The 15,516-nt window shown below is 48.4% G+C and overlaps 1 protein-coding gene across 1 annotated transcript in view; it reads left to right on the top strand.

Annotated features, from left to right (window-relative positions):
• Positions 1-15,516, top strand: part of LOC130373645 (contactin-associated protein-like 5) — a 54,177-nt gene that overhangs the window by 28,744 nt on the left and 9,917 nt on the right. Inside the window, exons 9-17 of the mRNA XM_056580268.1 lie at positions 1,136-1,279; positions 1,703-1,865; positions 3,513-3,619; positions 5,340-5,459; positions 7,892-8,092; positions 10,402-10,558; positions 11,428-11,555; positions 12,351-12,521; positions 13,714-13,932. Coding sequence (XP_056436243.1) covers positions 1,136-1,279; positions 1,703-1,865; positions 3,513-3,619; positions 5,340-5,459; positions 7,892-8,092; positions 10,402-10,558; positions 11,428-11,555; positions 12,351-12,521; positions 13,714-13,932 — 1,410 coding nt within the window. The remainder of the gene's footprint in view (positions 1-1,135; positions 1,280-1,702; positions 1,866-3,512; positions 3,620-5,339; positions 5,460-7,891; positions 8,093-10,401; positions 10,559-11,427; positions 11,556-12,350; positions 12,522-13,713; positions 13,933-15,516) is intronic.

Below are 15,516 nucleotides of genomic sequence, written 5' to 3'. Positions count from 1 at the left end.
GCATGACTCGGCGACCGGCTTTATTCTGCTGTGCTACAAAGGATTTCCTCATTATTTAGACATTACGCAAGATACATCCATATATTTGCCAATGTCTTCTCGTTCCATGCATATACACACAGTATATAAACCTCCAAAATGTTATGTAATATAGTTGGTTATACACGCGAGGCTTTGCGCCGCTCCCGTGTTGTGTCTTCCAAGGATGACCCGACTGGTGATTGGTGAGGACGCGGTCTAATCCACCCTCAGTCCCCCCCCGGGACACTAAAGCCACGGCGCTTACTACATTAAAACGCCATGGAGGAGGAGCGCCCTGCCCCGAGAGCGCGTTGTGTGTGTGTGTGTGTGTGTGTGTGTGTGTGCGCACCACAAGTCTTCCGGGGGTGGGTGCGCCCCACCGTCCCACACCCCGAGCCTGGGTATATGTCAAGCATCATTGGCTTCTGGGAGACTCTGTTAAAAAACACAGTCTCTGTTTAGTGTCTGTTAGCGCTCTCTCCGGGGAGCGCTTAGCGACGGCTGACTGATGTGACATCCCCCTCTTTATTTATTCAGAGGCAGAGGGAAGGGGCGGTGCTCTCGACGGTGTAATGCGCGCGAGCCACCTCCCCTCGCCTGCCTTTCTGTAGCGCGGGATCGACTGCGTCAGCGGGACGGCCGTTGCCTCCTATGTGCTTTGTGTCTGCTCGTTGTTTCGATGTGCCATCGTGTTATGATCAACTCTCGCAGCAGCGGTAGACGCTGTTTCCTGTTTTTTTTTTTTTTTTTTTTGCTCAGGAAATGAATTAATTATGAGGTGTGTTGGGCTGAACCAGCGCGTGTCACCGTAGATTTGCATATTGCTGTGTTAAGGGGATCTAATGGAATTGATTGTGGGATGTTGTTGTTGGCGTGGCGGAGGCGGTCTAGACTCTCATGGGCAGTGTAGCAAGCCATAGCAGAGGCTGTCTTAGGTCAACCGGTCGATTCTAGGCTACTACGGGAAATCTGAATGAACGAATGTGAAACCATTCCCGGAACACGCGTTTTGTGACTCAATGCAGAGGTAGACGGTTTTCATCCATCTGCAAGTTGTAATACCATCAAATGTTTAATGTTTTGAAAAGATTTTCAATGTGTGTGTCTCGTTCAGGTCACAGTGTGAACGACGGCCTCTGGCATTCGGTGACCCTTGACACGCGGGACCAACAGATCAGCCTGACTCTGGACGACGAGGCGGCGTCCGCCATCGAACCGTGGCAACAACTGCAGGCACAAGGAGACTTCTACCTTGGAGGTCAGCCCATTGTCCAAACACCTTCTGCAACAGATAAAGCCCATCAAATCGCAATGGGTTTTCTTAGAAATCCTAACATGTAGACGCTAGTACCTGAGAAGCTTTGTAAGTTCAAGTGTGTGGCCTGTCCACTCATTGTGCATTTAAAGTATCCACTCTGCCATAACAATGCTGTGCACCAGACAAATTGCGGTATGAACCACGCACGAGGGCTGTGATTTCTTTGTATTCGGTCGGTTCACTATAAATGAGGCTTTAACGTAACATTCAAGCAAGTCGTTCTACTGTATTGAGTCTAAAGCGGCAATAGGATTTCTACAGTGCGTAGCATACAACCTGTGAGGGCCCAGGAGGCCCGACCGACAGCCAGAGGCCCCCGCCGGCTTGTGTGTGACCTCCCCTCCCTGCTGCGCCCCCATCCAGGATGTCCCTCTGAGGGTTGTGGGCACCCCACGCCAGCCGCCTTCCAGGGGTGCATGCGACTCATCCACATCAACGGGGTGCTGATGAACCTGCTGCGCGTCCAGCAGGGCTCCCTTGGGCGCTACCACGCACTGCAGTTTGACACGTGCGGCATCAGAGACAGGTAGTTGTTTTTGCACCTCGTCACTCGGGTACGTGCATCGCAGCTCAATGAAGGGGAGAGCGCGGCGGCGGCCACGCGACACGGATGTCTCTCGACCGATGTTGACGAAACCCTTTGCAATCCGTCTCGACATCACGTCCAATAGAGGTCGACCGGCGTGATTCTCCAATTAATCTCAATTGTGTGTAATAATATTGAGAATAATAATTAGCTTAAGGCTAAGGAGCCGCCGCAGCTTTTCCTGTATGACATCCTGTCCCTCATAACCCCTGCAAAACAGCTAGCTTGAGGGCTTTATAACAACGTTCTTATTAAAAATGTATTTTCGCATTTTTACTATTATTGGGTAAATTTTTTTGCTTGAAGATGAAACGTGCCTTGTGTTAGGAATGACATTGCTCAGAAAAATCCTGCGTTTGGCTGTGAATTTGATAAATACAACTCTTGGATCTCTCGAGTGGAAGCTCAGGCTGTCCGGCTAGCGCGAGGAATCCCTCTCAGGTCAGAGCTACATGACGTGTGCTTCAAAGATCACACACTGCGGCTCACTCGGATGGCAGTCATGAGAAAGCGCACAGCAAAGCGGGGATGAGCCGCGAGCCGCCAGCCGTGGGGGAAAGTGACCTGCCTTCAGGACGGAGAAGGATGAACACAAACATGTGGTACCTGCTTTAAGAAGCATCTGCTGTACAATCCCTCCCCCTCGTTGTGAGGTGTGTTGTTATTTCAGAATGTAACGAGATACTTGGCTCAGAAAAAAAACAATCACAAACCCTACTTTATCACCCTCTTTGCTTGGGGAGACCTCCACAAAGGCATGGGTTATTATAAGCCCCTTTTGTTTTCTCCCGTTTTTACTGATGTATGTTCAATTTCCCCTCGCTGTGTCATTCCGTTGAGTAATGACTACCATTGTGCTTTGTTAAGAGGACAGGAAGATTAACCTTTATGAGAGTTAATCTACTTTTCCTCTGCCGTCCAATCAAACTTCATGGCTCAATTTATGGGGAGCGAGCACTTCTCTGCACCGGCTACTGTAATTTCATGACCTGCGAGGGCCGCGGTGAACACAACAATAGAAATGGCTGGATGGTAATTAAACCATCGCCTGCTACCCTATCCTCGCTGAGGCCGCGCCGCTCCGCTGCAATTAATGGGTTGGAGACGAAAGTGTATGAAATTATAGATGCAGCCTTGAAAGGGCGGCAATTATGTGAAATTCAAGGAGACTATAGGAAGGGACTATTAATCAGGACAGTGTGGTCTGGGATGTCCGTAAAACGCCCCGGCGTCGGGATCCCGTAAACAGGGGCATTTTAACACGGAACGTGTCGTGTGATAGTGTGGGTCACGGCCGACCTCGGAACGGACACAAATCTCTCTGGTTTACGCGTCCGTCCGTGGGCCTGTGTGTAAAGAAAATTGTCCATTAAATGTACCGTTCTACGATGTACCGTATTTCTTCCATAGCTGCCGTTCTCCTGCTCTTCTCCTTCGGTCGTCCTCCCCCCTCCATATTTACTGTGCCGAGCGAAAGCGCGGATTGAAAGAAAAAAAAGTGTCTTAAGCGGAAAGCTGTGCATTGAAGCCCACCTGCTGTCCCCCCCCCCCCCCTCCCACACACCCCCTGACCCCGCCTCGTTCCAGATGTCTGCCCAACTATTGCGAACACGGGGGCCAGTGCTCCCAGACCTGGAGCGCCTTCCGCTGTGACTGCTCGGGAACCGGACACACCGGGGCCACCTGCCACAACGGTCAGCTGCATTCTCTTATGGCTTTTATTTCCCTCAGCGAAGCTCTCAAGAAGCTGTACCACACATGCCCACACACACACACACACACACACACACACACACACACACACGCACACGCACACGCACACGCACGCACGCACACACACGCACGCACGCACGCGCGCGCACACACACACACGCGCACACACCACTCTCGCACGCACACACACACACATAGTATTACCTTTGCCAACACTCTTTTGCATTATGTAACCACCGAGCCATTGAATATCATTCAGGGTGGTGTGTTTCTGTTTTTTCTCATAGACAGGCAAGTATAGCTTCCTTCAGCCCGCAACCTAATGTATGCCTTTTGCAGTCTCTGTACCTTTTCTTTATTTTTCTTTGTGGCTGTTTCTTTTATTGGGTATTTTTTGCCTCTGATCATTTCCCCCCACTTATGAAAAAAAATATTTTGGTTCAGAGGGACATGTCGAGGGTTCTCTCATCTGCCATGTCAACCCCCCACCCCCTCCCTCCCCACACACCACTCCACTCCCCAATATCCATCCTCTCAGCTCCACCACCAGACACACCCTCCCCTTGGTACCTGTTTGATATTCACTGTGGAGCTCAAAAACCTCCTCTGAAGCTCCCCTTTCCCCAGAATACAGACTTCTTGTTTACATCCAGGCTGATGCCGTTGTCCTTGCTTGTCAGAGGCAAGACGGCATTTAAAAAAAAAAACATCCTCATGAATTAAAAATAGGACCCCCTTTCTCTGCTACTTTATGGTGTTATGTGTCTGGGATGGAACATTCGCCTGTGGGCTATTCTCTGCGTTTCCCATTTGATAATAGACATTATGGTATTTATTGGTTCTCTTTTTTTATTCATAGCGGAGCTCAGGGGCGTACAGTGTTTTTTAGCAGCTGTTGTTTACCAATATACAGAATCTTCTTTTGACACTTTATGCTGCCCCTCTCTGGTGTTGAGAGTCCCTTGACAATGTTTATTGTTGATTCTGTTCAGTCCTCGCCGCCTAGCACCGCCTACAGAAGTGTCAGAAATGTAATTAAAAATGATTTATTGAATTATTGTTAGAAACTATATCTAAAGAAAAGTGCGGTGCTTTAAAGCACTAAATGAATCACAAGTGAAGTAGACTCACGATACTCAAAGCACTCCGGACGGACACTTGACCTTTTCTCGCAAATTCTAAATACTTCCAGGTCATGGGCGATTTATAATTGGGGGTCATCCCTGATCCCTCCTCTTTGGACCCCCAACACTTCCTTCCTTCCACAGCCAGTCATTTAGGAGAAATCAAATGTGTATTTAAATAGAACTAGAAATGACTCCTTTGTACTTGTTCAGAATACATAAGACCTAGCCCCAGAGACAGACCAACTTTGAAATCCTATGGGGCTTTTACTGTGCTAAGAGTCTGGAACACCGTGGGTCTACGTTACTGTAATATACTAGGGCCGTTCTTCCATGCTTAAGCGGAAACCAGATCAAACTATAATGCAGACCCACATCCCCCCCGAAAATGATAAATAAATGAAATCGTATTCACGGAAATCTTTATTCAGGGGAGCATTGCGTTCACCAGAGGAGGAGCTATTCTGTTCAAATCACCATTTTTATTCCATTTATTTTTCCCTATTTTTATTAAGGATAATCCCTATCACGGACCCTCTTAATTCCCATTCCGCTGCTGTGTGCCTCCTTCCCTCAGCCCTCTACGAGCCATCCTGCGAGGCCTACAAGCTGACAGGCAGCTCCTCGGGCTACTACTCCATTGATCCAGACGGCAGCGGACCCCTGGGGCCCGCGCGGGTCTACTGCAACATGACGGGTGAGCTTGCGGCTTCTCCATGCTTGTCACCTCTCCCGGACCCCCCCTCCTCACTCCTCCCAGCGGGGAGTCCCTGTGGAGAGCTGGCGGGTGGCGGGGGGGGGGGGGGGGGGGGGGGGGGGGGGGCGGGGGAGGACAAGGAGAGTTTAGTCCCTCACAGATAAGGCCGAATCGACCCTCCCCAACCCACCAGCCCCACCACAACTGGCAGCTGCCGCTTTCCTCCCTGCCAGTCGGGTAGGGAATCGTTAAGGCCATTCGATACGCCTCCTGCCGCGGCTTCACCCCGGAGTCTGGCTCTTTGATTCGCTTGTCATAAACGTCTCTCCCCGGTGGGGAAAAAAAGGCCCATGTGCTTGTTGTGCACACATGTGCTAGAAATGTAGCCATCCATTTAAAAGGAAGGACATAAAGGTCATCGCGCTGTGTACAATGGTTAATAGACCGCAGCTCGGAGCCGACCCCCGCACACACACTCACACACACACACACACACACACACACACACACACACACACACACACACACACACACACAACCACACACACAACCACACACACACACACACACCACAAAATACAAAATAAAAAAAAACAAGAGACACAAAAAAAGAAGAGCTTGCACTTTGGGTAAGTGCTGGGAAAGTGCATATTCAGTTGTAAGACAAGAGAGAGGAGTACATTACTGCGAGATCACAACTCACGCCGCAACATCCAGGGTGCTTTACACAGACGAGTGTGTTGGTGGCTGCAAAAACGCGCAAAGAAAGAGTTTCAAACCATTTTAATGAGACAGGTAGGCAGATTTACGCTTACATCGCCTGGTGTCACGGACAGATGCAGGTTTCTGTCTGAGAAAATCACTCTCCCACTGGAAAAAGTAGTCTTTGAACTTTTGTCGCGAAGCAAGGAAGTTATTCCGAAGACAATATGTATTTCATCAACCGCCCGGAAATGTGTGAGACCGAAATCGGCTGTTCGTTGAATCACTGAAAGAAGAGAAATGGAAAATAAAAGTCTCCTCATCTCTTTGTTTCCTGGTTATAGTTTTGACGGAGCAAAAGTCTCCCACGCCCATCTATATATATATATATATATATATATATATATATATATATATATATATATATACACACACCCAGGCGCTCCCAGTCGAGTCCCTCTCCGGCAGCCCTGCGGAGCTCCATGCTGCGTTTCCCTTCTGTTCCCTCTCACAAATCCCAGTCAGCTGGCATCCAGGGAGGCCTCAGGTTGACCTCAATTAAAGACTCCATTAGTGATGTAAACAACTCTCAGCTCAACAAGCAGGCACGCGAATAATCACAAAGTGGAGTGGGATTTTTTCTCTTAGGCTAGGTAAACACCAAATCCCCCATAATGCATACTAAGCGGAGGGGGGTTGCTAATCAGCACTCACCTCAATTAAGCATGCAAAACTGTCCACCTGAAGGGGTTAACAGGAGTGGGCTTCGGGGGGGGATTGTGGAGTTTGAGTGTTTGTGTGTGTGTATGTTGTATGTGGAGGGGATGGAACGTGTGGGAAAATGCGTGGTACACCTGCTGAAACGCAGGTAATCCCAGGCTGATCATCAGATTTAAGAGAGATTTATTGGTTTATTTGTAAAGCAATCCGTCCTCTACCTTTGTTCAACCACCTCTGGTTGCTGTTGAGGCAGGGGACACAGGAATAGTGCTCTCCACAGACAGCGGCCAGGGGGAATGGGGAAGCAAGGCTAACACGCACACACGCACACACACACACACACGCACGCACACGCACACGCACACGCACACGCACACGCGCACACACACGCACACTTTCCTCGATAGGTTCTTTAAATGAGGGGGTCGCTTTCATAAGCCTATAGGGGAACCAAAAATGCACATAAGCAGAGTTTTGGGGGGGGGTAAATGGTGACGTAAATCTACCGAGATGGCACTCGAGACAGGAACCCATTCCCGGCCTCTGGAGCTGTGAGTCGGCAACTCGACCACGTCTACGGCGCCGTGCCGCTGTTAAAGCAAATTCTGGAAATTCGATTAGTCATGGCCAAGCAGGATTTAACAACATTTCCTCTATTCCCTGTAACAGGATATTACCGCAGAGCCGCTAGGACCCGGCTACGGCTGGTCTTGGGCAAAGGTAGTCGAATGCGGCTGGACAAGAGTGCATTGATTAGGCCGCGTGGGCACTAAAATTGCAGTGATTCGTAAAAAAAAGCGGCCAAAAAAGGATATGCTCTTTTTACGGGCAGCGTTGTGGGACTGGGCGCAGGGTGTGTGTGTTTTGTGTCTGAATGTACCTTGAATGTGAATGGCTGTGCTTTCCAGCTCATGTGAATGGGTGTGCAATGTCAATGGTTGCGCTCTGTGTGTGTGTGTGTGTGTCTGTTGTGTGTTTCTGATGGTGTTTCTGTCTGTCTGTGCGTTCAGAGGACAAGGTGTGGACGGTGCTGGACCACAGCAGCAGTGCTCCAGTGAGGGTGCAGGGCTCCTCCCCCCAGAAGCCCTACATCATGAGGTTCAACTACAGCGCCTCGCCGGAGCAGCTGCGCGCCATAGTAACGGGCTCCGAGCAGTGTCAACAGGAAGTGGTGTACCGCTGCAGGAAGTCCCGGCTCTTCAACATCAAAGGTGATCCCCCTCTGTCTGAAGGATTATTTTGTCTCATTCTTTATCTCCGTCATCTTCTTCTATCTTCACACAAACAACACCCACTCCAGAGACTCACTCATCTGCCACTTCCAGAGGACCCCCAAGCCAGCCTCCAGCCAGGGAATACTTTTACATTTATCTCCGGCTCTCTGCCGCTCTCATTTACGGTTGCTGTCGTTGGCGTTTTTTCGAGGGGGGGTTGCCGTTAGCGCGTACGGCAATCGCCAATCAGCGCGGTCGACATTCATCCAGAACTGTTCGGGGAACTCGCGGCGTCCCAGCCACACCATATTTGCTCCCGAAAGCATGAAATATTCATGAAGCCCTGGGTTCCACCATTCCCTAAGTGCTCCGTGTGCACAAACAAACAAGTTCATTATCACACCAGATCAAAGGGAGACACCCGTGAGTGCACACGCACACACACACACACGCACAAGCGTTTTATAGCACTATTGAGTGTATGGAATCTAGCCACGGATCGCTTGGAGTTCAGTTGTCTTTGTTAATCGAGCACGGTCGACCTAAGGAACAGGGAAAACAATAAGCGACGCTCAAAATCTTTTGTTCATCACTTTGCAGAGAGTGCTCGGCATGCACCAGCCCTTCTCCTTATTAACTATCTACTCTTTATTAGAATAAATGCGTGTACACGGTTTAATTAGTCTCACTAGTTTGCCTTCACGCTTCCCCTAATCACTGTGATGTACAAGAAAAGGCACTCTCAGTTAAGGTCCAATGGCTCGGAAGATGTGCGCTCGGAAGACGTATTCTCAACCCGTGCCTTGTTGTGTGATGGCCTCATGTCCTGTTATTAATCATAATCAATCTCGAGCAAGTTCGGTACAAGCTCGAGTTTCAAGGGGAATAGAGACAGCTCCATCGCTGCTACCAAACACGAGCTGCCCATTTGGAAAGTAGCCTCGATGCAAAATCTTTTAATTTTAACATAAATAATTTGTTATCCACATCCCCCAAGAACCCATCCATAACAACTTCATAAAACAGGAATAAATAGAGGCCGAAGTAAGACTGCATACCCATATGACAAATGGGTAGAGAGCCGCATCACAGCACATGGCAAATTGTGCCGAGTGCAGCTTGAAGTTAGCCGAGGGTCTTCTTCCCCCCTGCTTGCGGGTTATCGCTTATACGCCGGGGTCATGTTGCTTGACAGATGATGGGAGCCGCGCTTGGCAGACATGGCGGTAATGAGCCACGTCTGACTGGCATTACCGGGCCCTTATTGACACTGACAGACACTGTGTCACGGATGCCAGCAGAGCCATAGACCCCCCCTAGTTCTGGTTACACTCAACCCGCTGCCTCCACAGAAAATACGTGTAATTAAGCAAAGTACCGAGACCATCGCAGGATCTCAGGTAGTGGGCAAAGAAGGAAGGAAGATGGCTTAAGAAAAAAAGGTTAAGAAATATCTGACACCACCGGGGGACCCGAGACAGGGCAGACAGCATTAATATTCTCCCGGGGTCCGGTGCCGTACATCATGGGTCTTCATAATGACCATGCCCAGACATACATCATGGTTCTTCCTAATGACCCTACCCAGACTCTACCTACTGAGCTCCCCCGGAACATAATTGTTTCATCAATAATGATCACGTCCCGCTAGCAGATCATTTAGTTTCTTTGCTTATTCTATTTGTTGAAATTGGCTCTCTGGGCTGTGCCAAAAGGTTTTTAGGGGCCACACAAGAGTGCGTGATTGTTTATTTCTGTAGAAATAGACTTTTCCGTATGAGTCATCGAAATGACACAAGGATTTGTCTACTCTTGGGTTCTATGATATTATATAAAAGCGCGTATCGGTCAATTCATCACCACAGTCTTCCCCCGGCCTTGGAGCTCTAATCATTTCTCTTATCTTCAATTCTATATTATGCAAGTCTGTATTATGCCTTGCGCACTGGAACATGACCTATCAAGGTCTTCGCCCACGTCAACAAACACCAACACTCGACTTTTTGGCTGACAACAGAAACCTTAATCCGACAACAACTACTGAGCATCAACGGATGTGGCACACTGACCCGACGGATGCTGTGTTGGTCGGGGCAGTGGGCGAGGACCTTCACACGTCACACTGCGGTGCTCTACCCAGAACACAAACGCATAATATGCATTTGGGTTTTGCGTAGAGCACTGGAATATGACATGATGATATCTCCAGTGCTATATATTATAAAGCATCGGAGAGCAGCGGCAACTCCAGTGGGCCGTGGGGGCCGTTTCCTCTGACTGCGTTTTGTGTTGGTGGCCGGTGGCAGACGGCACCCCGATGTCCTGGTGGCTGGACCAGGCTGGGGAGAGGAGGACCTACTGGGGGGGCTTCCTGCCTGGGGTCCAGCAGTGCTCCTGTGGCCTGCAGGAGAACTGCCAGGACATGAACTACTTCTGTAACTGCGACGCCGCCACCAACTCCTGGTCAGTTGTGGTGCACACAAACACGCACAAACACACACAAACACACACGCACACTAATACACACTAACACACAGCCAGATACACATACACTGGCACACAAAAATACACACAACCACACACACACACTAATACACACACACACACATCTAAACTAATTTGCAGAACACACACACACACACACACACACAAGTGCTTTGACCACATACCAACATAGACACACATACGCATGCCTCACACACACACACACACAAACACACACACACACATTGAAACACAGGCACACACTACCCAAACTACCCACACAAATTGTAAGTGTCTGTTTTTCAACTGTCAACACCTGCTCCGCTTGGTGGGAATGTAAGTACTTCTGTGTAGAAATGGTCGGTCACAATCAAGCAGAGTGTGGCATGTGGAAATTCACCGGTGTTACCACTCCGCTACCATTCAAGGCACTCTCGCCGCATGCCAAACCTGAAGTGTGAGTTGGAAGTACTGTAATTTAAAGTGCCAGTTTTGTTCATCACTTGTTACGATGAGAAATGCATCATTACTTTGAAAGGTCAGAGGAAGTACTGCAACACTGTCAAGAAGTGTATACAGTGTACCATACTGGATTATGATTTGAGTCGAGTGCCGACTTAAATCAAGTTGTTCTTCCCCGCCACACGTTCTCTGTTGGTAATCCTCTCTCCCGTGACTCCTGCCTCTGTTGCATTTGAAAACCCGCTCGATCTACATACATGTCCTGAGGCGCGTGTCAGCGTTGTGATGTATAGCTCCCTCTGTGTTTACTCTGTGTGTGTTCCAGTTAATGCAAAGGAACTCAGGAAGCATCTCTACCCTCTCCCCCCTGCCCTCCGGCGATACAGGTCTAATGACACGGGAGTGCTCTCCTACAAAGACCACCTGCCCGTGAGCCAGATTGTGATCGGAGACACCAACCGCACCGGCTCTGAGGCCGTGTACCGCGTCGGCGCCCTACGTTGCTATGGCGACAGTAGGTGATCACTTTTGTTGTTATGGAGATTTCTTTTTTCTTTCATGAATGGCAAAACATGCACTCCGATTTCTCAGATTTTTCAGTTTTTTCTTCCTGTTGCCATTCCGTTTCTTTCTTTTTTGCTTCCAACACTCAATAGCTGTCTTGCCTTTGTCCTCCGCCCTGCTCCACCTCCTCCACCTCCCCTGTGTCTGCCGTTGATGTTTGAGGATGACAGGCAGCCCTTTCACCCGAAGCAAACACATTTAATGAGCTTATCTCCTTTTGTACTTCTCCTTTAATTACGGGATTTGATCAGGTTCTTTTTTTTTTTCAACCTCACATATTCCCATGCGCCCTTATTTTGACACCCTCCATTACCGTTGGTGTTCACCATGAGCCTGTGATCCAGGGTTGGAACGGTGGTACCCTTCACAAAGATGCTTTGACAGTTCCCTCTTTTCATTGTGCTGTGTCACAGAAAGTGTCTGACACCCCCTGCTGTTCAAGGGGTATCGGGTGGGGGCATTCAGACAGTGGAGGATGAACAACCAAACTGCATGGATTTGACACCTTTTCTGTGAAAGTGGACTTTATTTATTAATTTATTGACTCCATTATGTGAGGCCATTTGTAAGCCAACATATTTACTATTGATAATAATGAATTTAATTCCTTCCTCCCTTCCTCTCCTACTCCCTTCCTCCCCTCCTCCCTTCCTTCCATAATAAATTATATTTTCACCTCATCTTGTCCCATCTTTCCTCCCTTTAAATTCTTTGTTTTACTTTGACACCTTCTGTCTGTCTGCAGAGTCGACGTGGAACGCCGCCTCGTTCTACCAGGAGTCCTCGTACCTCCACTTCCCCACCCTCCAGGCAGAGCTGGGCTCCGACATCTCCTTCTACTTCAAGACCAGCGCCCCCTCGGGGGTCTTCCTGGAGAACCTGGGCCTCAAGGACTTCATCCGAGTGGAGCTCAGCTGTGAGTACGGGTGGTTCACCTCACAGACGCAGCCGGAATGTCGGGACTTCAACACGCGTCACGTAGCGGCGATACATTAAAAAAATGAAAAGGATTCCGGGGAGATTGCCTGTAAATGTCCTGGCGGTTGACAGCTACGTTCAGAGGGGAGCACTCACAGAATTTCGTTCACATGCAGACGCCCACCTTATAGCTGTCAGACATCTTTTCTTTCCCTTTATTTTTCTTATCAGGGGGAAATTCCAGCCACAGGTGATAATTCAATTCCGGCGGAATGTGAGCGTCAGTTCTACACCGTGTTGTGTAACCCTAATGACAAAGCCAACAGCATATTATCAAGCTGTCACACACGCCGCGGAGAACGCGGGACAATTTCTCGTCCGACTATTTAATCAAGTTGGGATTCCTGCTGAATTCCAGAGAAAGATGAAGGAAGCTAAGATTGATAAGAAACTCCTTTGGTGCATTTATTTAAAGGGAAAAGGAAATAAGCGATGTAGGCCATAAGAATCTGTGCTTCATTCAAGAAATCGTATTACCTTTGCTATGGACATTGATTTACATTTGCAAGAACTGTAAATATCTCAAAATTTGGGTCACTAACATATGGATGGGCCACAGAGTGGTTAGTTAAAGTTAATACTGGTTAAATAATCAGTTCTACACATTTATACACACAGCGCCCTAACGCAATCAATCACAGGGATCACAAAGTCTTTTATATCAGGGTCCATAATGAATCACCTCAGCGCTCCATAGCTGAGGGGACAATGTGAGCTATTGACGAGCAGTCTTCCCAGCGCTTCATAAATCCTTTTCGGGGTCGTCGTTGTATCATGTTGCATTATGGGCAGGGGGTTACATTATATAGTAGAAACTGTGAAAAACAAATGGCCAGGGTCACGTTTAATCACTCCTGTTCTCACAAAACAGATTTGAGATTAATACCTTAAGTCTGATGGCAGACAAGCCCAAAGGGCAGGAGGCTTCAGCTTGTCGTTCTAACGTCACTAGAGCTGACTAAGTTTGACCTCGCTTTTTAGCCTTCAGATCCCCGCCTCTGACGACGCGATTGGTCAGAACAACAAACAAAGCAAAACGCTCTGTTCACCCCGATTTGAGCTTGCTTGCTGTTCCAATTTGAGAAAATGAATCAAAAGTCTGATCCGTTATGTCGGACCCCCTCCACCAGCTCCGTCGGCGGTGGCCTTCTCCTTCGACGTGGGCAACGGGCCGGCGGTGCTGACGGTCAAGTCCCACGTGCCCCTGAACGACCGGCAGTGGCACTACGTGCGGGCGGAGCGCGGCGTGCAGGAGGCCTCGCTGCAGGTGGACCAGCTGCCACTGCGCTTCCTGGAGGCGCCGGCCGACGCACACGTCCGCCTGCAGCTCAACAGCCAGCTGTTTGTGGGTGAGCAGCGGTCCGCCGCCTCCACACCACTGCCCCTCTCTTGTTCCAGCGCCGACTTTGATTCAGTACACAAAGGGCTTATCGCGGTTAACGGCCGTGATATCGCCGAATGTGGCAGGTTTTTAGTGTGGCCCTCCCCCCCCTCTGCCTGAAATGGAGAGGTGAGCGTCAATGTGAAACGGTTGGGGAAAGAATGATATAAAGCCGACGCAGTCACATAAGTGTGTGCACAGATCACACAAGCAGATGAAACGTATCAGCCACACCGCATTAAGCAAAGCGTATAAAAACCTGTGGCAGACAAACAAAACTGTAGACACAGAGCATATAAAGCGTTATTATGTTATTATATTGTGGATGTGGAGTCACTTGTAGACAGAAGAACCAATAAGCCAAGCACATAAAAGAGAGTTGGTTGTAGCTAGCCAGGAGGACGGTGAGCCGAGCACTTGCAGGGAATACTTGAACCTCCTGCTTCAAAAAGCAGTGTGGGGGTTTTGCAGCGGGGGCCGGTGTTTGAGTTCCTGTGGGTTCGGACAAAACATGGTTGCGTTTAACATTTTTATTTGCTTAGAAACCAGAGAGCCATTTAGGCTATAAATGTAATGTTGTCTACACCACACAAGTATTGAATGATCATTCAGAGAAGGTGAGGTGGAACTAAGTCAATCAGTCGGACTGAATTAACTATATCAAATAGCATGCAGCAAGCACATTTGTAACACATTTCCAGTGGACAAGGATTCAGAATTGTTCTATATCAGTACTAGACAGGGATTTTGCCTTACTATTTCTGACTTAGAAAAAGGCTCTTCTTTAAAGCAAATGTGTGTCTGTTCCAAATATGTTTTTGACCTAGGGCATGCCCCCAGACTAAAAAGGAAAAAGTATGTTTGATTGAAAGACAACGCAACAATTTGAAGTACATTTGGAAATAAATCTTGAACTCAATGTTTCAAAGAGGAGGTGTTTTACAGCATATTGTGGTTTCTGCTTTTCACGTGGCTTGTACACGTCATTTCATTGTTACGTAGGATAATTTCCTAGTAAGAAAGAAAGAAAAACGTCTCCATGGGAGTCGAAATGTTGAAGGCACTTGAAGCTGCACTCGGGGCCAGCTCTTAAGAACTACTACTGAGCATTGGAACGAAAAATAGAGGGGTTGAGGGACTGCTGTAGACATGAATATATTCGAATTATTAAAAAAAAAATTGGAGGTTGGGAACAATAGAGTTTTCCTGAGGAGTATTTAAGTACAGGGGCTCAGTACTCTTGCATCACTCTAGTCTCTCTCTCTCCCTCTCTCACTCTCTCGCTCTCTTACCCTCACTCTGAATTCATTTCAATTAAAAAAAGCTGCATTGGCATGGGAAACATATGTTTACATAGCCAAAGCAGTTGGAAAATTAATCAGAAAGATCCGTACACCACAAACCAAATACCTTGGTTGTGTCTATGGCATTCGAGGGAGATGTTACTCTGCAGTTACACGATTACAATGTCATGAAAGATTTGGTTGTTGTTCAGCTACCTTGGGGAATGGTCATCAACGAACACTGCTCGGACCTCACAGATGCTTTAAAG

The sequence above is a fragment of the Gadus chalcogrammus genome, chromosome 20 (assembly GCF_026213295.1).
Source record: "Gadus chalcogrammus isolate NIFS_2021 chromosome 20, NIFS_Gcha_1.0, whole genome shotgun sequence".
NCBI classification, from domain to species: Eukaryota; Metazoa; Chordata; class Actinopteri; order Gadiformes; family Gadidae; genus Gadus; species Gadus chalcogrammus.
Note: the sequence above shows the minus strand (reverse complement) of the source record. Positions and strands in the feature narration are given on the sequence as shown.